Source organism: Eufriesea mexicana, unplaced genomic scaffold (assembly GCF_001483705.2).
Source record: "Eufriesea mexicana isolate 0111107269 unplaced genomic scaffold, ASM148370v2 scaffold3519, whole genome shotgun sequence".
NCBI lineage: Eukaryota > Metazoa > Arthropoda > Insecta > Hymenoptera > Apidae > Eufriesea > Eufriesea mexicana.
This window is the reverse complement of record NW_016911532.1, coordinates 192,593-213,190: the sequence shown is the minus strand read 5'-3', so window position 1 is coordinate 213,190 and position 20,598 is coordinate 192,593. Positions and strand designations below refer to the sequence as shown.

Sequence of the window (20,598 nt, the reverse complement as noted above, 5' to 3'; positions counted from 1 at the left end):
AGTATTGTAGTTTTCTCACTGTGCTGGGAACTGAGAATAATCTTTTCTAGGCAAAAATGAAGTAAATCGTGCATCTAATTATTTATTTCTAGTCAAATATTAATATTTTTATTTTAAAAATCTACTATATTGTTTAAATAATTATTTAATTATTAAATTATTGTTTAAATAATCATTATATATCAGTGGCATATATTTTACGTTTAGGATCTGCCTGTTCTCTCTCTTTCTCTCTTTCAAAATTGGGTTTCAATCGACCACTGGTGCTTTTGAAATAACACCTGAATATTTAATTAAATTACCTATATAGATGCCTATAGAGATAGTTAGGTGCCACACTCTGTGTATCTTCTTTAACAACACAGGAAGAGATAAAACGATAGTGTAGGTATTATTTATAAACAAACAGTATTATAAATAAGAGAAAATTTTAATAATATAACATTATGCAGCCCTTAATAATATAGTAAATAAATTAAAAATATCGATTTTTGCTATATTTACAAAAATATTCCGAAGATAGTCCTTCTTTCCAATACTTTCGTCACATTGTATAATACTAACCTAGTCTTGCAAAATCAAATTTGACTTACTATGATTTTTCTTTGTCAGTATATGCTACTTCGAAATTCCTCAAGAAATGCCGAAAATGATGTGCTGCCATTTTGTAACGCACTGTATACGACCCTGGCGATAAGTTTTCACGTGCTCATGACAATCTGCCATGACGAGAGGAATTTCGGAGAAGCACTCTTTGCACGATCAAACAAGTGTAGACACGAAGCTTCACTGCGTCGATTTTTCGATTTTGAGATTCAGGAAAATTCGTTACCGTCGTCAAAAGTCGGAGAACTCGAAATGATGTACAAAAATTTAGGTAACATAGGTGACCAAACGTTTGACCATTTGCGGTAGCAAGAAATTAATAGACGCGTGTGCCAGAACAGTCCAATGTTTCTGTAACAATTGCCTAACGACGTGTATACCACGTCGTTGGCGACTCTGTGACAAAAGCATTACGGCGTGCGTGACACGTCTTTCCAGCGAAAATGGTTAACGATACGATCATGTCGATATTCGAAATTTTTGCGTCACCCGTTACACCTGTGGACGTGTATTGGCCAATAATAAGAATACTGATAATCCGCAATCAGACAATGTAACCAACAAGTCGTATCTGCACTGTATTTAATTACGATAATACTTCATTACATTCTAATCTCCATTTCAATATGATACCTGACACTACGTGAAAACTCGATACAGTGGTTTCTCCGAGTATACAGAGTGTCCAAAAACGTTGGGATCAAACTTGGACTACAGTGTTATTAAGATCAAGTAGATGTAAAAGGTTCATATAAACTTACGTCAGAAAATATTTTATTAAAAGGATATAAGCTTTTAAAGATATTCGTGATTTTTCGTGACATGAGAAATGTTCGAAAATTTTTAAAATAATTATCAAAAATATTTTGTTCATAAATTTTTGAATGCTTATATCTTTCCAATAAATCCTTTTCGGAGATAAGTTTATATAAACTTTCTTCTTATAATTAACTTCAGTAACACGTAGAGAAAGTTTGGTCCCAATATTTTTAGACACCCTCTATACGGTTTTGATATACGCGGTTTCTTTGCGTTCTCTGAAGTTGCCGCCATATTGCCGTTCATCTAACGCGAACTTAATAATACATAGAACTATTAAATAGATCAAAAAATAACTTGTTTCGGCCATTTTATTTTTGCATATTCTGAAATTAAAGTTGAATTTTATAAATGCATGGATATTAAAATATTATGAAAATAATAAAAAGATGGTATCTCTAAATTTTTAAAAATTTTGATTCGGTAATTAACCGGTAAGCAAGAAATATTTATGTGAAATCAAGTATTTGAAAGAATGTAGTATATCTAGTAAGTAGAAAATAATTCAAGCATTTATGTGACATTTATAGTACATTTTTAGTACATATCTATATATATATATATATATATCATTATATATATTCAATATATATTCAATATATATTCAATTCTTATAAAATAATAAAGTAATAAAATATGATATATACGACCCTTACAGTACATTTATTGTAGATATGAGTCATGGTGGCGCTAGTGTGCTCAATAGCGTTTTAAGTTTGCATAACACACAAAGGATAGATAAATACCATATTGAAATTTTTTATTCCTCAGTTGATGATGTTTTCAGCTAATATAATATATTGTATTAAGAATCTTTTGTTATCTACCAACCATGCATGTTTGTGATAAATGTACTATGAATATTACCCATAAAATTGAATTATTTTCCAGTTCAATATAATCGCGAGATTTCCTTCAAGCATTTCAATTTAAAGTACATGTGTCTTTTGTTAAAGGCGAATGTATACACTTGAATATTTTCATGCAGGAGTGTATTTCCATACGTGAATGACCTACTTCACTCGGTATATAACTATTACTGTCACTTGAGAGGTTAAGGAACTCAAAATTGATTCAGAAGAGATTATATTCCGTATTATTTTGATCGCAAAACTCTTGCTAAGATGGCTAAAATAATTTTTCAACTATTAAGCGACGACTATGAAAATTATTTTTTCTAATTTCGATAATTCGTTACGAGATGAGTCATCACCGATACCAATTGTAGGTAATGCAGAGAACCATCTAGGAACTAAGTGGGGATAATTTGTGGTCAGTTTAGCGGGAAGATCGTTGGCCAATTAAATGCACAGTATTGTAGTCGCGAATTGGCAGTGATTCGAGCGATGTGAGTCATGAGAGGAACACGTGCTTTTACTCACAAAGATAGTATGGATCAACGTCATATTGAGTTCGCAACGTTCACAAATCAAAGTGATTCATTCCTTTTCAAAATTTTAGTGCCAAAGTACTTCCATTCATATTCAACTACGTTTAAAATTTTGAGTTAATGGATTTGGGAAATGAGTTACTCGTGCAGTACATATGAAAAATTTATATGGTGGCATTTATTTGTTCGATGACGGAACACACGCGTATAATCATGCGATATAGTGTTTCATAATGTGCAACTATAGTACCGCTTTTGTTTCGGACGTGCACCGAGTTTGCATCAGATTTTCACGCCAAACAAACGTAATGAAATTCTGTCACCTACAGTTATTGTGTTGTTTTTAGCTTTTTTTTTCGGTTTTGCGTGTGACGTGAATATCTCCTGTCGCATGAATGCGAAGTTGGATATTTTTATTTCGTAGAGAGACTGACAGGTTTCTGTTGAAATTGCTTAAAAAGAGAAGGTTAATTAATTTTCCTCTTTTTTCTCTCTCTTCTCTCGCCTCTCTTTTTCCCTTTATCGTTTCCTTCTTTCTTTTTTTTCGAGCTACGTTTGGTTCTATTTCGTTTATAATACTTCGCAATATTCTGTAATTTTATTCTATTTATTTATTACATTTTACGATATTTTGTTATTTTTCTTTTAAAATTTTATTTTTAAATATATCAATATTTTGTAATATCTTATGATGTTTATACCCTTATATATCGTACTTTATATTTAAATTAATACATTATTAATAAATAAGTGCGTAAAAGAAACTACAAATAGAAACTCAATGTCGTCATATTGATTACAGTATCGCAATCGCAAATAATCGCTTTAATCGATAAACACTAACGAGTATAGATGAAGAATACAGTTTTATTTACAAAATTTTGACGATTTAAATTTTACGTATTTTATTTAAGTTAAATAAACAAAAATGTGACAAATTGAGTTTTATGGATTTGATTTAAGTCAAATAAACAAGAAAATATGATAAATTGAGTTTTATGGATCATATTTAAGTTAAATAAACAAGAATATGATAAATTGAGTTTCATGTTTCTTATATAAGTTAAATAAACAAGAATATGATAAATTGAGTTTTATGGATCTTATTTAAGTTAAATAAACGAGAAAATAGGACAAATTGAGTTTTATGGATTTTATTTAAGTTAAATAAACAAGAATAGGACAAATTAAGTTTTATGTATTTTATTTAAATTAAATATACAATAATAGGACAAATTGAGTTTTATGGATTTTATTTAAGTCGAATATGTATAGGAATATTATAATAAGTATAAGAATTGCACTTTTCTAATATATCATTCTCGTTTGGAATTTTTACAGATACAGCGATGGATCCGTACGCCTTCGAAACCCAAATATCGAGCTCATGGATCAAGATATATTATATCATCTTGCTCTGGGCAGCGGATCCCACGATCTCGTCGAGATGTTTGGAGATGTCAAGGTAAATGAAAGTAGTAAATTCTTTACGTAACTTCTTCCCATTTCCCATTCACTGTTTCACCGTCTATCTAGCTGATATTTTCCGTACAAAGATTTCTAATAAAATTTCCAATACGCGAGAAACGCGAGGAAGCTGCAGAATTATGTTATAGCTCGTTAAATAATTTTTTGTTCTTACATAATTATGAATCAAATTAATATAACAACGTGTCTTTTATCTCGCGGTAGAGCATGCGTGAAGAGGACAATGGTCATCAGCTAGTCCATGGTACTGGTCGATGACCACTGTCCACCCTTCCACATCTCGGACCAACCCTAGTTATAGTATTGATCTGTCCCGTTCAAAGTCAAATCGACGAATGAACCTAACCGAGATCGCGCAGGCTCTGTACAGTGTGTTCGAAAATCGTGGTATAATTAGTAAGGCGATAATTCCTCGTGTAAAACTGAGTCGAAAATGTAGAACAAAACTTTTTCATAGGGGGCTCCATTTCCAAGAAAACCGAATTTTATATACATAGTGTTCACGTTAAAATTTATTTATTCCCAATCTTTTATAATTTCGAAGGTCATCATACAGTACACGAATGAACTCGTCTTGACACATACTTCCATATGTCATAAAAAAATATGGCATTCTAGAGGGTGTCCCAAAAGAACGTATACACACTTTAATGCGAAACGTATACACACCTTATTCTTTCTAATTTTCTTTCTTTTTTTCTGTTTTTATAATCACGCAAAGTGTGTATACATGTTTTTGGGATACCCTGTATTTAAAAAATTGAAGGTTACCTTTATTTCTCGGAAAATAATATAAATATGCAAAATTGATATACACTGTTCTATCGATGATAAAAAGTGATGAAACTTTTTCCTTTCTCACTTTTTTCTATTTATAATAGTTTTTGAAAAAATCGCTGAATAGTATTTAGCGCGAACACCCTGTATACACATATAAGCTTTGTCACCATTTTTAAAGCATTTCCAGTGGTGCAATTAAAAAATGTTTCAGACAGAATTTTTGTAGTGTTTGATGGGCTACATGTTCCAATATTACTAAATCTAAGAAAATGATTTTTAGGTAAAAAAGTCAAGGTCACCTTCGTGTTTTTAAATGGCACTTTATATTTTTGATTTAATAGTATTATAGCCCGTGTCGAGACGAGTTCAAAGACCTAGCATACCATGACCATCGCATAATCTTATGGGCAAAATAAATATTATACATTCCATATCAAAATAAAATTAATAAAGCATCGATATTTCAAAGATTTTTAAAACCATAACCAAAGTTGCTATCTTTTCTGATTTTAATTTCTATAATTGTTATTTCCTATAACGATTACTGAGAATACTATAGTTAATGTTAAATTTAATGTCACGTTAAAATGATAAATAATTACAGAAAGAATATTATAAAAATCTTTAATTTTCAAATTAAAATAAATATAAACAAATACACGATATTCAATTTAAAGAATTAAAAGTCTCCCTCACTTCTCAAAGGATGATAGTAAATATGGAAAATTGGCATACACCCTTAGAGGCCATAAGAAACTGTAAAAGTTTTCCCTCTTTCGTTTTTCTCCGATCCCAATAGTTTTTAAAAATATTGTTGGCTAATAATAACTCGAGCACCCTGTATAGTAATAATACCATAATTTACTTTCAATAGGAGCGGAGATATAGTCTGGCCTAGTTACTGGACTCGCCTTATGTAACTAACTGCGTGCGAATTCACAGTGTTTCCCTATAATTGGAGGAAAGCAGTGATGGTAGCAATTCTTAAACAATTTCGTTTCTCAGAAAAATGATTATACTATACCTAATTGCAGTGAAACGATATATCGCGATAAATTTATTCATTATTTAATAAATAAATTATTTACCTATTATATTATTTGATTTATTGCTAGTATATTCCAGTATAAATATATCATTAAATTAGCTATTATATTATTCGCTGTAAATCAGTGTATTTAACTATATTTAACTGTGAATAACTGTTTCGTGGTTATTAATTTACGGTTATTAAATTTAGTATTTCGAATATTTAAAGGAATTTTGATTTTTGAGAAATAGTTGTCGATAATACCCAGCAGTAGAAGAACTGGTTCCAAATTGTCATTGTACGGCCCTGGTTGACTCTAGCGCGTCCTATTTCCTGTTAAATGTCTTATACTATTGTTCCGAAAGTCAAACACTTGTGTTCCTTAGGCTTCATTGATTTTACCAGCATGCTACACTATATCGTCCACGCCTACTGTATGCAATTTGCATATTGCAATACTCAACTAATTTTATGCAAATTTACTGACCCATGCAATTTTCCAATTTTGTTCACAACTGGTAGGATGCAATTATATATAAACATTATTGTTGTTCTAATTAGCTAGCAAACGTGTAGATATGTTACATGGTAGATGTTCAATACCGATTTTTATAAATTTTTTCGTCATAGTGATCGAGTAGTACTCGAATCGTATTTGACAAAATATTGTATATTTTTATCACTAGGGAAACTGTGATAGAATTCTTGCGGTACAGTGTGTCGCGGTTAGGGATGTGCAGGATCCCAAAAATGTCAGATCGGAATGGCATGGAAATATTTCTCGAGATTAGGCCGAGATTCCGAAAATATTTGAGGTCCGGAACATATCTGAGGTTTCCGAAAATATCTGAGATTCCGATGATGTTTCAGATTTCTGAAAATATCTGAGATTCCCGAAAATATTCAAAATTCCCTAAATATCCGAGATCCCGAATATAATCAGGAATCCCAAAAATATCCGAGATCCCAAAATTTTCAAGAATTCTAAAAGTATCCAAGATCCCAAAATTTCCAAGAATCCTAAAAGTATCCAAGATTCCAAGATTTTCAAAAAATCTCGAAAATTCTCGAGATTTCCAGAAATACTTGCGATTCCATTCCATTCTAAGCATCAAAATTCCGATATTTTCGTGATCCTGTACACCCCACTAGTCACGATAAATCGGTTGAGAAACACTGGTATATCGCAATAAAAATTTTATTTTGCCATTCTAAGAACATAAACTTTCATCGTAGTGATCGTGTTAAAAGAAAATCTTCGATTCATCAAAAAGAAAGGACTAGTCATCTCTTTCGCGATTTCCAAACAAATTACCTTCCAGCGTTTAACTCAGCAGCGCCAACTACCGTCGCGTTCCATAAACGCTCGCACGAATCGCGAGTACGCGTTCTTTCTCGCGTTGTTTTTCATGCTATCAACGAAACCGCGTCTATGGAACGTATTCACGGGATGAGTATCAATGAGGGGTTCGCCATTAAAAGAAAGTACAGTGTTTCGTGACCTAAATAGAACAATGGCCGAACTTCTATGCGCGTTTCTCGGCTACACGGAGGTGGTAATCCTCGAGGTATTATTTTGCGCAGTTGCATGGCAACTGTGAGCTACGGAATCGTATGTTCCATTTAAGGAAAGAGCAATTCCACTGTTACGAATTACAAACAGCATTGAACGGACAAGTTTCGCTCGTCTTATTTCAGTCACTTTACGATTTAACCGGCCTTTTAACGTGTCTATGCGAAACAGTGTTGAATCAGGGAAAAGGCGATCGTCTTGGAAAGAATAATTTTTAAAAATATTCTGTCGTGAATTTTATTTGATCGTGTGTATTATGTTATGTATAAGTAATTCGTGTGATCGTTAGTTTAGTTATTAATGATTAATACGAATTTAATTATTCGCGCTATGGGAATATTCAGACAGGAATATTAAAACATAAATTGCATATTTTATTTGAACGCGTGTATTTATAATTATTCTGATCTTTTGTTATGTATAAGTAATTCGTGTGAATTTAATCGTTAGTTTAGTTATTAATGATTAATACGAATTTAATTATTCGAGCTATGGGAATATTCAGATAGGAATATTAAAATATAAATTGCAAGTAACTTTAAATTGTTTAGCAGATATAATATTTTCAAAAATATTAAGTCGTATATTTTATTTAATCTTATTTAATTACTGTATGGTAATTATTGATTTTCTTGTAACTATTTGAGTTAAAGTATGGAAAAAAGCTATTCAAATTTAATTTACGAGCGAAGTTTAATTTTGCTGATAAAAAGGACTATTTGAGGAATTTGAAAAATAAATTTTATTTTGTAAAATTTCTACTAATAACGTAACAGATTAATTTTAATGATACTATTTTATATTTTGTGCAATAACCATTTTTGTCGAATAGTTACAATTGTTAATTATTACAATTAACTATTAAATTAATAATAGGTTAATTAAACAATAATATAATAAGTTAGGTAATAATAGGGTAATAATAAGTTAATTAAACAAATTACAGTTGTTAATAAAATCAGGCTTAGATAAATTAATAGAGTCACATAATTTTAAAAATAATTACAATACAGGTACAATTTGATAAATGAAATGCATGAGGTATAGATAAAACAAATAGATAATTATTTAAATAAATAGAATGGAAAAATCAAATTGTTTAATTTTGGCTCGCCTTTGTCAGGCTTTGTTTGTTGCTTGCATTATCGATATTTATAAACTTGAAATCGAGTAGAAGTAATAGGAGACAAATTTTCGAAGTCAATCATGTCGAAAAGGAGGTCCAGCATGAAAAGTGTTTATGCACGAGGAATTGGTTCACATGCACCTGTAGCATGAGTGCTGATGCACTTCGAGTAAATTTGTGGAAAAAGGTATTCCTTTGACGAGATCTGTTGTTATATTTATTCGTGAATAATAACTATTAATAATACTATATCATCAGTAATTGATAATATCTGTTAGTAATTAATGATTATTGACATCTACTAATAATTGATACTCAATATTTATTATTAATAATCGATATTTAATCATTCAATATTTTAATCAATGCTATATTTATACATAGGGTGCCCCTTTTAAATAGACCCAGTCGTATATTTTCGAAACTATTGATGACATTAAAAACTGTTTTAGGCAAAAGTTGAATGCTTCCATGAACACAATTTGACGTAAGTTTTTTCTAAGTAAAGGGCACATGAAGGTCAATTTCATTACTTTTTTTTTTTTTTTTATAGAATCATATTTTTTGATGTATTAAACGATACAGCTTGTCATATTCTCTATAACACTGACAATAAGCTATTTATTACAAGCAATCCTTGGTTTAGAAGATATTTTTAAAATAATATTTGGTAGTGACATTAGTTCCATTTTAAAATTAATACATATTCAAAACTAAGTCCTATAGTCGAAAAATATATACTCTCATCCCATATTAAAATTAAGCTATTTTTAAAAATAATAATTTTGAACCATAAGCGAACTTTATGTAGTAAGTTTCTAGAAATAATGGCTCACGAAAGTGTTCGAAGGCTATGTTTCAAAGGAATTCTCTAACCCAGAAATTTTGATTCTAATGAAAGTTTGCGTGTATGTAGAACATAACGAGTAGCACACAGAGCAATTTTTTTCTAGGCAGAAAATGACGTTGAGGAGGTAGGATCAACGATCAAAGGTCCAACAATTTTTTCGTTCCTTAAAAGAACTCTCATACGAGGAAATGTTTACTATAGGGTAACAGAGCACCAAAAATTGAACGTTTTTTATTTAGAAAACCTTGCCCTATATCTATCTATTCACTCCATAAAACAAAAAGTGGAGAAATGCAATGAAGTAATGTATATTGTTTTTTAAAATTCCCTTTATAATTTAAATCGAAATAAATATTGTAGAATGCATAAATATAAATGTAACTTTCATCTAACGGTATATAAAATTTATAAGAAAAAATAGCCAAAAGGTAATCGTTAGTAATGTTACCATTTTTATGTTACTGGAAGAGTTAATTGATTTGGCAAGCGAAAAAAGTAATAAATTTAAATTTTTCTAAATTTTACTTAAATTCTGATAAGACGGCACTAAAAAATTCATCGTTGTCATTCATGGTTTGCTAGTGCATTTGAGTTGCATTATTGCAACGATTTACATTAGAGTACGGAGTTAATCAAAGTGACCTCTGAAATAAATTATTTATTATTCAGTGGCCACCAAATTTTTGTCGTTTGATGGTGTTAATCTTAATTATCGGGGAAAGTTATTATAAATATAAAAAGTTATGACTATGCCAAGTGCTTTGACACTTAAATTTAAGATTTTTCTAAAAGTGGAGTTAATCGATTTGTGCAGTGAACGGCTCATATATCGGGGTTAATCTTAAATAGCTTAATTCAATTAAAACGACAACGTATGTATAATTAATTCTATAATTTGTTTTGCAGTTCGTATGCCTGGGAGGAACACCAAAACGCATGGAAGACTTTGCATATTACATAATGAAGGAAATAGGCCACAAGCTTCCGGCCGGAACGACACTCCTTGATATTAGCCAGTATTCGTATCGTTACGCTATGTACAAAGTTGGACCTGTTCTTTCAATTAGTGTGAGTACACTTGACACTGCTCCTTAGGAACAATATTGGTCTTGTACCAGTTGAAGGGGTTCATTTCAAAAACGACCCTTGTCAATTTCACTGATTTTTTTCAAGAGGAGAAATAATCCTCGACTATCTTTAGCTTCTTTTCACGGAATTGACGAATTTTTCTTGTACTTATTAGAAGATGCAAGATTTCTGCTGTGTCCTCTGTGGCAACATTGGTCCTTTCGAATACGGAGTAGAATATCATAATGTGATAAGATAATGTCATAAGAATATATAATACGATAAGAATGTGATTAGATAGCGAATTTGGATTGCAAGTTCCAAGGTGAAAGTCAATTTTGCGATAATTTTGTTTTCACAGATCTCTACTGATCCGAGGATCAAGAATGCACCTATGGTAGAATCCTTGACCAAAGTTTCTTGACATTCTGCATGGTAGAACCTCGATTATCCGAACATCTATTTATCTGGAATTATTATTCGATTATCTGGACAATACAAAGAGAAAATAAATATACACCTGTCTAATGTACTCTAAACATGTCACACTGTGTGTGTATTGTTTCATCAGATTAGTTACTTTTTATACTTAATATTTTGTTTTGTATTTATATTTAATATTTATTATATTAAATGTTAAAGGTAGATTAAAGAATAGCAAAAATAGGGTTGATTTGAAAAACTATATTCCTACTCTTTTAGAACATTTAGGGCAGGAACGTCAGCAAGAACATATTTCAGATTGCATAAAGTACAAAAGAAGAAAATACTGCAAAACCATGAATTTAAAAATCAATTTACAATGTGACATCTTAGAAAAATTGGAAAAATATATAAAACACAAGAGTTCAAGAAAAATATGATTATACAATAATTACAAGATAAATAGGTAACCATTAGAATATAAATGTGTAATACATAATCAAAACATGATTATATTTTTGATATATATGTATACCACTTTTACATATATACGTATGTATAATAAAGTTATTTTTCATAAAGATAAAATATTAGATATATGGAACATAGTCACAATTTTCTTGACACTCTAATTAGTTCGGTTAATTGAGGTCTTGCTGTATTATAAATAAAAAAAATACGTCGCTTTTTGTGATACCAATTATAATACCAACTATATTAGCGTTATTATTTAAACAAATTGACAATGGTCGTTTTTGATATGCATTCCCCAATTTTTCAAGAATTTTCCATCGATAAACGTGGTGCAGAGAGGATCAAATTTTTAAATTGGGTCAATGGAACGTTTCTTACCGAACAAGAGTTCGCTCGAAGTAGTATCACCGTGTGGCATGCACCTCAATCACGCTCTATGATCATTACTTATCCATACTTGCTCGTGAAATTATACTAGAGTCGCAGCGCAGACAATCATTACCCAATCAGGACATTATAACGTAGTCGTAACACTTCGTATTATTTATTACACAGTATTTAGATTTATGCGATTCTGTACTTTCTTCTTGGGTTTTTCTTCCTTCTAGTTGACACGCGATCTACAAATCAATTAATTAACTTTTTAAACCTGCATTTTTATATTTACCACAGTAATTATGAAAATTGTCTGAGCAATGTATATTTCGTTTCGAAATATTAAAAGGAGGTTTAGGTTAGATACTTTAAATAGTTAGTTCTTTGCTATTTTACCAAGAAATTTTATTTTGTAATGTGAATGAAGATAACACAAAAGAAACGATAAAATTATTTCTTTAGAATTTTTAACTTGGACCATTTTTATAGTTAACGGTACCTTTTGTCTAAGCATGGGAAATTAAATATGGTGGAACATTGATGATACAAATTTTGATTATACGAATTACCGATTAAAAGAATTTCTATTTAATTAAATAAGTATCATCGATGCTATTTATATTGATAACGTATATTTATTTTCCTTTGCCTCAACATCAGATATAGATAGATAATACTAACTTCAAAGTAACTTGCTTGAAGATACTATTTTAATTTTGGTATATACCATCGTTTCTTAAGTTAGAAGATTTTCTGTTAATTCAGTTCTTTTATAACCACGTATTCAGTATATGCTCATAAATCTTTTACAATTTCTAACTTTATTTCATGTCGCAATAACTGCTACAAATAAAAGGGAAGAATAGTTCAGAGTTATGAAAAAAGATATAGCACATGATCTTTCGCCTTACCGTAATAGTAAAAAGTATTGATCGACTGCAAGCCTCACGCTTGAGCCGTAAAGTAAAACCGAGATTCCATTCGAAAGGAAAACTTCGAGTCCTGCATTTCACGTTAATCATACGCTTCTTTTCCTCCATGGATATCTACATGCACCAGTTACGGTCGGTCAAGCAGACTATTTTTTACCGACGCTTTATGCAGATCATCCGTGTAATGCGATACCGCATTCAATGACGCGGGAGAGCACAAAATAACTTGCGCAGTTACAGAGAGAGGTCACATCTTCGTTAGTGGCGCGAAAAGACGTTGCGATACTTTATTGCAAGATGGTTGGGCGGCAAAGTTCAGAGCAAACGCCCTACGAGTTATTCTTTTAATTATTTTCAACGCTTTATATTTAGCTTAAATAATCGTTAAGTTGAGAATATATCTAACGTGTGAATTTTATTTTTAGCACGGAATGGGCATTCCATCGGTTGGAATTTTACTTCACGAAGTGATTAAACTGATGTACCACGCAAAAGTGAAGGATCCAATATTCTTTAGGATTGGTACCTGTGGTGGAATCGGCCTTGAAGGAGGTACCGTGGTAATTTCCGAGGAAGCGGTCGATGGAATGTTAAAGTCTTACCTAGAACTGGTAAGTTGATATCTCACTCGGAAAATCGAAAAGAGGTTCTCGTCCAAGATATTCAGTGGTCAGCAAACGCTACGTCCATTTTTTAATTGATTCTGTATTTAAAATAACGCTGAGAAAAGAGATAAATGTAAACTGCTATAAAGCAAAAGGATCAAAGAGAACTTTGGAATAAATAAAAGTCAAGCTGCGATAAAATAATATAAGTTATTTGAAAGGTTTGGAATACTTGAAATGACGAAGGAAACGCCTTGTAATATTTTTTTAATTGTGTGATAACGTAAATTTTATTACTATCTTTGCTGATACAATCAACTCATTTTGTAAGATTTTGTAAAAGAACCTATATTAACCTGTATTTTTGTATTATTTCAGCCTGTCCTGGGAAAAATGATAAGAAGGCCTGCTAAGCTCGATCGGCAACTAGCTCGTGATCTGAAGGCACTAGCGCACCGTGATGACCCTTATGATACCTTGGTCGGTAAAACGATGTGTACTTACGACTTCTATGAAGGACAGGGACGTATGGACGGTGCATTTTGCGAGTATTCGGAAAATGATAAAATGGATTACTTAAACAAGTTGTATAAAGCTGGCGTAATAAATATAGAAATGGAAAGCCTATCATTCGCTGCTCTCACACATCACGCGGGTATTAAATCTGCCGTTGTCTGTGTAACACTGCTAGATCGACTCAAAGGAGATCAGGTATATTCTGTTTTATATTTTTGTATAATAAACATGGGATTTTTTTTTTAAGTGGAAGTATCGACAAGGTTGGGAATCTTCAAATGCACCAGTTTTTTGAAGCTGGTCTGCTAGTGTACTATTTGTCTCTTTCCATGTTTACAAGTATCTGTTTACAAAATTTATAAATTATATATGTATATATATATAACATTTGTATTGTTAATTATATATTAATTTTTAAGAAATAGCTTAAATATAAGAATAACTAGGGGTCCAGTAATTTTGAGGTTGTAAGTACAACACATGGAGTGATATATAATTTTAAAGTCGTAAAGGAATCACGTGTTAACGATATAAGTGCAAAAGCTAAAACTTGCACGATAAATAAATTAGATAGTACAAACTATCTATGAAATCATCAAATGAAGATGGTATTATTAGGAAATGATTTATACAATGACTGACATTTAAAGTAATGACTGAAGAAGAGGTGAAATCCTTAAAAGACATAATGTGTGAGAACTTGAGGAATTACTATATAATGTAACATCAATAGATTGTAAATGGATATTTACAAGGAAAGTAACAAATCCGGGAAGTGGAATCAAAAGGTATAAAGGCCAAGTAGTAGCGAAGGGCTTTAGAAAAGAGGCATTGATTATGAGGATATATACGCATTTCAATCGGGATTTGACACAAAAGTTCTAACGGCATTAGCAGTGGGAAAGGGTTGGTCGTTAGATTAATATGTTGTAAAAAGTACATACCTACACAGTGGACTTAAAGAGTTCTCTCTCTCTCTCTATATATATATATATATATATAGATGTCTCTATGCTATCGCGTATGCTATGTTATATTCACGTGGGGTAGGGTAGTCGCAGAGAAAGAAATCAATTAGTAATCTTATATACATACGAGTCTATCTTTGTTGGACCTTGTGTGTCGGAGTCATTTCGGGTCTCATGTCACCGTGGGTGTCCTGCTTAGCATAGGTAGACTTTCCGCTTAATTTCTTGCTACGGATAAGAAGAAATTTTCCAAAAATGTAAATTGAAGGAATTGTAAACTAGGAAATTCTAGGGGTCCAGTTATTTCGGCATTTGAGATTTGGCTGTTAGAAGACCGTAACGGTGTCTTCTATGTTGTGTCCCATGATGGAACAATCACTTTATTTTTATTTTAACATGAAATATATATGACATTAACGATAATGTTAAAATGTGCTATTCAATCATTTATTTTAAGTTCATCATTGTCTATGTAGGTGCTGGCACCAAAAGAAGTCCTAAATGAATGGCAATTCAGACCACAACAGTTAATTGCACGTTATATAACTCGATATCTTCAACGAAAAGGTCGCTTCACTGTAGATGGCCATGGATCGATGTGTGTCAAGAGTCCGCGTCGGTTCAAACTGGTACAACAGGAATCGGAAAACTACGATTAAATACAAGACATATCGGCTGAAGAAATTGCCAAGAAAATCCATTACGGATCTTGTTAAGAGAAAAGTGTACTGTTAAAGTATGATAAAAACGCACGGAACAGTTGATTTTACCAACGATTAAATTTTTGATCGGACCTCGTTTTATTTATTTATATACATTTAAGTAACAAGAAAAGTATCATTGTCAGTAGCAAACATGTGAAATAAAAATGTTTGTCTCTTTTTTTTCATTTTTCTTTTTTATATATATAAAGGAAACTTTTATTTACTTCATTATGTAGGTTTTATATATGTATGTAAAAAGAATTTCTTGGAAAAAATTTATATACAAAAGTAAAATTCATGTACATTATAAACATATATTAGGAAACCTTACATGTTTATTATCTGTGTATTTTTTGAAAGTTTTATTTTAGATTACGTTCATAATCATATGCAGAAACATGTGAGAAAAGTTAACATTCATCGACCAAAATATCCTTATTGTTTGAAATACAGAAGTATCATACAAATCTTCAAAAATTTTGTACAAAAAGCGCTGAAGTTCTACAACGGATCTCTGAACGATTTATTGTAGGCCTGTGGTGCTCGCAGTTTTATTAATTTTGTGAAACTGCTAATTCTTTTAACTGTGGTTTAAGGGCATATGAAATACCTTACTCAATAATGTTAAGATTCTATGTATTAGTAGTTCATTAGAAATTTAGTAGCACATTCTACATAATTAAGTAATAGCATGTGCTTTCGTTCAGCTAACATTTATGATGTGATTGGGGTTCTTATATATGTATTCCATGTTCATTATGGAACACATAAAGTCACCTTACATTCAAAGTTCAACTGAGATTGGATTAGGAATTCAAAAAAGAAAATACAAATATAATAATGGAGATAATAAGATTTTGGACACTATTTTCGTTTCGAGTATTGAAACTATATTCTCTAGTGCCAAATAATAAATTCGAAGAATAATTTATTTTAATAGTATCGTTCTTAATCCTGTCTCAATCTTCTAACTTGTTAAAGTTTTGCGACCAATAAATGTATTAAAATTGTTGGCCATAAACCAGTTACAATTCCCCCAACACAAAAGTAACAGAATTAAAAACTCCTTCGTAAGGAGTTTAAATAGAAAAATGAACGTAGTTAATGTTATTAATTAGCGGTTTCAAGCTTTATTCGTAAGAATTCCATGTTACATATATTTTTAAACTGTGTGTGTTTTTGTATCTCAATATAGATTTGTTGATTAAAAGATATGTCGACTCTTGTTATGGAATAAACTTAAGACGTTGGTAACTGATTAAGCTAACACACTGACTAAGCTAATCACACGTCTAAACATAAATAAGCACTGCATTATTATACACTATTATAATGACGATCTGTAAAGGCTTATTCTATAAACATGTACAAAATATTTTGTTCACGAACGTAAATAAGAAATTATAGCGATTATTTTCGGTTCTTCGAAATAATGAAATCGTAAATAGAATATGTTAAAACATGTTTATTTTAAGATTAGTTCCAAAATTTGTAACAGTTGTTCCATAAACTCTGTGTTCTATAAATCTGTTCAATGTCGAACATTTCTCAACTGATCAAGCCATATATTTATTGAAGCACCTAATGAAAGTTCATTTTACACTCTTGCTATAAACTTTCAACGCTTTAAAAAGTTTAATGAACTTTTTATGTAAGAACACTATCATGTTTGCTAGATGTATCAAATTTTAAGTAAATCGTGTCAACTGATAGTGAATTGTGTCAATCAATAAATGTATTAATCATAATATTTGTTCATTCGTAAATTTATTTATTATTGTACTAAGAACAACTTTGACTTTTTACTTTACTGTTGTTGCAATAACGATTGTAAAGTTACAAAAATCTGACAAACATTGTAAATCTTTTCTATGATACTTTTGTGCTAAACTAACATGTTCAAATGCTTAAATATTGAGATTAACAATTGGGAAAAGGAGTTGACACATCAATACGTGTATCACTTGATACGCACAATTGCTACAAGCTTAATATTTATTGTATAACTCCGCATAAAAGTTCATGGTAACTGTTAATAAAAGTTGTTGGTGTTATGATCATAGTTCAGCCTCGAAGTTCCACGCGATGGTACTTCGGTATGTTAATTATATTTTTGTGATTACCGATTCCCATGTTGTATCATATTTACTATATTGTAGCTAGCAATGTTATATAATTGTACGATACACCTTCATTGACGTTGTTGAACGCCGAATGTAAAAATTACCTCCGTATTATTAAACTTTCGGAGAATAAGCAACAGAGCTTGAAATCGAGTTTGTTAATCATCAGTTACATATACCGATCAGTTAGCCTCATTTATAGAACGATTGTCACATAAAGCGAGATGTCTAATTTTGATGCAATTGCAAAATTTACTACTTGACATATAAAGTGTCTTCAATCGATTTCAATGTTCTGAGAACAGCCTAAACTATACAGATACGTAATTTAGGAACGATAGAACTTAAAGAGTTGAGATTATCCTTTTATTCGATAGTAACAAACAGAGTGACATAAAAAAAAAAGAAAAAAAAAAGAACGCGCATTTTATTCTTGATTTTATGCGTGTACGTATGCGTAATTGTTTTGTACGATAATGTGAATTGTTTATTTATAATTCTGTATTGTGAACGTATTCCATTGATTAAGTATTTGAGACTATGCTATTTCGATTTGCCTACTTTAGAATTAATGTATAAGTTAAGTTCACAATGTTACCACTATGTTTTTCTTTTCTATAAACAACGACATATCTGTGATGCGTATTAAGAAATTAATGAGAAATATTACATGGAGTACCAAATGTTATTATACATACATGTATTCAACTTAAATGACTTTTCTCGGTCGTATACATATGCCTACATCGACGTATCGTCGATACTTATCATCTATTTATTCATATCCTACTATTTCGTGAAATTCTTCACTGTTCTCAATATCTTTTAAATTATCAAATTCCTATCTAATCGATACAATATCAACGAGAAAGGTGTTTAGCCGTAAGTTCATTAATATTATCCAGCTATCGCTGTCCTTTCACTGTGAACGTATTTATTTATATGCAACACTATTCATGATATAACTAATCTGTCTTTTTAGGAATCGATTACTGTGACAGATGGATTATATATATAATATACATAATATCGTATATGTATTATATATATTACATATATAACGTTATTTATTGTGCACTATGTTATAAAAGGACAATAAAAAAGAAATTAATACCATGCATTGTGTTTTATGTAATTCTGCTGTATTAATCATTAAAATTAACATTAAGATTAGTTTTCATTTTAATTGCACCGATAATATTAAGTGATACACGAAATCCCAAATTTTCACAATTGATTTAGTGAAATTTAGTGAATAATTATATTAATGATTATAAAAATTTTGTTATATAATTTTTCTTTTTTTTTTCAATTATCCAAAAATTAACACGAAGTAAAACTTAACGCGTGATAAATCGTTTAATTTACTTAGGGAGAAATTTATTTTCATGGAACACGATTGAAGTTTTAACACGTTTAGCGAGAGGTCGATATATGTATCGATGGGAAGGGAGCTCTTGTGCAACGAGGTCGATACAGATATCGAGATGCCATTCCTCAGACTTTCCTATTCAATCGCTTCTCGCCATAATCACTTCTTTAACGGTTAGTGTATTGTTTCTATATTGTTTGTAGTCACTCTTGTTGGCTTCGGTTCCGCGAAGAAGTCGATATTTAGTGTATTATCCCAGAATATTGTTAAACAAATTTCTCTTGTTACATACCTTTGAAAATGAAACGTGAAAGGTTATCTAGTTCTGATGGTAAATTATGTTCTGTACGATTTACTTACCGATACTTTGACAAACATTTTCAATCAGAATTATATATATATATATTACATTATATATCACGATTTATGTTACTAATTACATATTTTTGTTTCATTGCAGAAGAGTCTTTGAAACCATTTCAAACACGAAAAAAGCTTAATCGTGGTAAAAGTTACGATAAAATTTTCAATTATGCATTTCTATTTTATTAATTATTCTATTTAAGAAATTCAGACCTTTTTCAATTTTTAGTTCGATCTACACTTGAAACGGACCGCGAAGACAACAAGACGTCTATCTCAGAGTCTATAGAAGATATTGAAGACAATCCTACCATTCTGCATTATCCATCCTGTTCCGATCCTTCCACATCGAACCCTGGGAGACACAAGAGGAAAACGTGCAGACATTGCAAAAAGACGACGAAATATTTTTGCGATGGTTGTCCACCTGACCACCGGGGAGTAATTGGGCTTTGCCCAGAATGTTTTCGGGCCTACCACGGTCATTAGGCTAGTATATTTTGTGCCTAATTTTTATTGTATAAATATTGTTTATTTTATAGTCTATTATGTGAACGTATCAGTATATATATATCGTTACATCTATCGGTTTTTTTCAATATTTTTTTAATTAATTATTAACTTAACGTCAAACAACATTTTCATGTAAATATGAACAACAAACGGTTGAAAAAAAAATTTAAGTTTCGTTAAGTTTCAAAAACTAGGATTTTGTAAATGAGTCATTGTAGGTAAGGGGTGTTCATATGTATATTTTCATATGATGTACAATATGAAATGTTAAAAACTAAGGTTAACTTAATAGGATTTTTTTATATTTTATTAAAAATTTGCAACAACTATAAATACATTATAAAACGAAAAAATTAAATTAAAAATTAAAAATTAACAAATTTAAATTATAAAATAAAAATGAAGGATTGTGAAATTAAAAAAGATTTTACTAAAGAAAGTATTTTATTAAAATTATACATTTAAATATAAGAACATTATATTTTATATTTACATTTTCT

The 20,598-nt window shown here is 30.6% G+C and overlaps 2 protein-coding genes across 3 annotated transcripts in view; both read left to right on the top strand.

Annotated features, from left to right (window-relative positions):
- The window catches only part of LOC108550966 (uridine phosphorylase 1), a 64,685-nt gene extending 48,870 nt beyond the window's left edge, over nucleotides 1–15,815 (top strand). For both annotated transcript variants that reach the window (XM_017904941.1, XM_017904940.1), the window contains exons 2-6: nucleotides 4,157–4,280; nucleotides 10,569–10,730; nucleotides 13,360–13,545; nucleotides 13,918–14,250; nucleotides 15,500–15,815. In XM_017904941.1, the coding sequence (XP_017760430.1) occupies nucleotides 4,157–4,280; nucleotides 10,569–10,730; nucleotides 13,360–13,545; nucleotides 13,918–14,250; nucleotides 15,500–15,682 (988 nt within the window). In that variant the 3' untranslated portion in view covers nucleotides 15,683–15,815. The remainder of the gene's footprint in view (nucleotides 1–4,156; nucleotides 4,281–10,568; nucleotides 10,731–13,359; nucleotides 13,546–13,917; nucleotides 14,251–15,499) is intronic.
- A 3,677-nt stretch (nucleotides 15,816–19,492) lies between these two features.
- On the top strand, nucleotides 19,493–20,074 carry LOC108550959 (uncharacterized). The gene is made up of 3 exons (XM_017904927.1): nucleotides 19,493–19,553; nucleotides 19,683–19,727; nucleotides 19,815–20,074. The coding sequence occupies exons 1-3, from the start codon at nucleotides 19,523–19,525 to the stop codon at nucleotides 20,072–20,074; spliced, it is 336 nt and encodes a 111-aa protein (XP_017760416.1). The 5' UTR covers nucleotides 19,493–19,522.
- The last annotated feature ends 524 nt before the right edge of the window (nucleotides 20,075–20,598 follow it).

Coding starts and splice junctions, on each gene's coding strand:
- LOC108550959 (XM_017904927.1), top strand. CDS start 19,523: ATGAAACGTGAAAGGTTATCTAGTTCTGATG. Junction 19,554..19,682: donor AAGGTTATCTAGTTCTGATG/GTAAATTATGTT, acceptor GTTTCATTGCAG/AAGAGTCTTTGAAACCATTT. Junction 19,728..19,814: donor ACGAAAAAAGCTTAATCGTG/GTAAAAGTTACG, acceptor TTCAATTTTTAG/TTCGATCTACACTTGAAACG.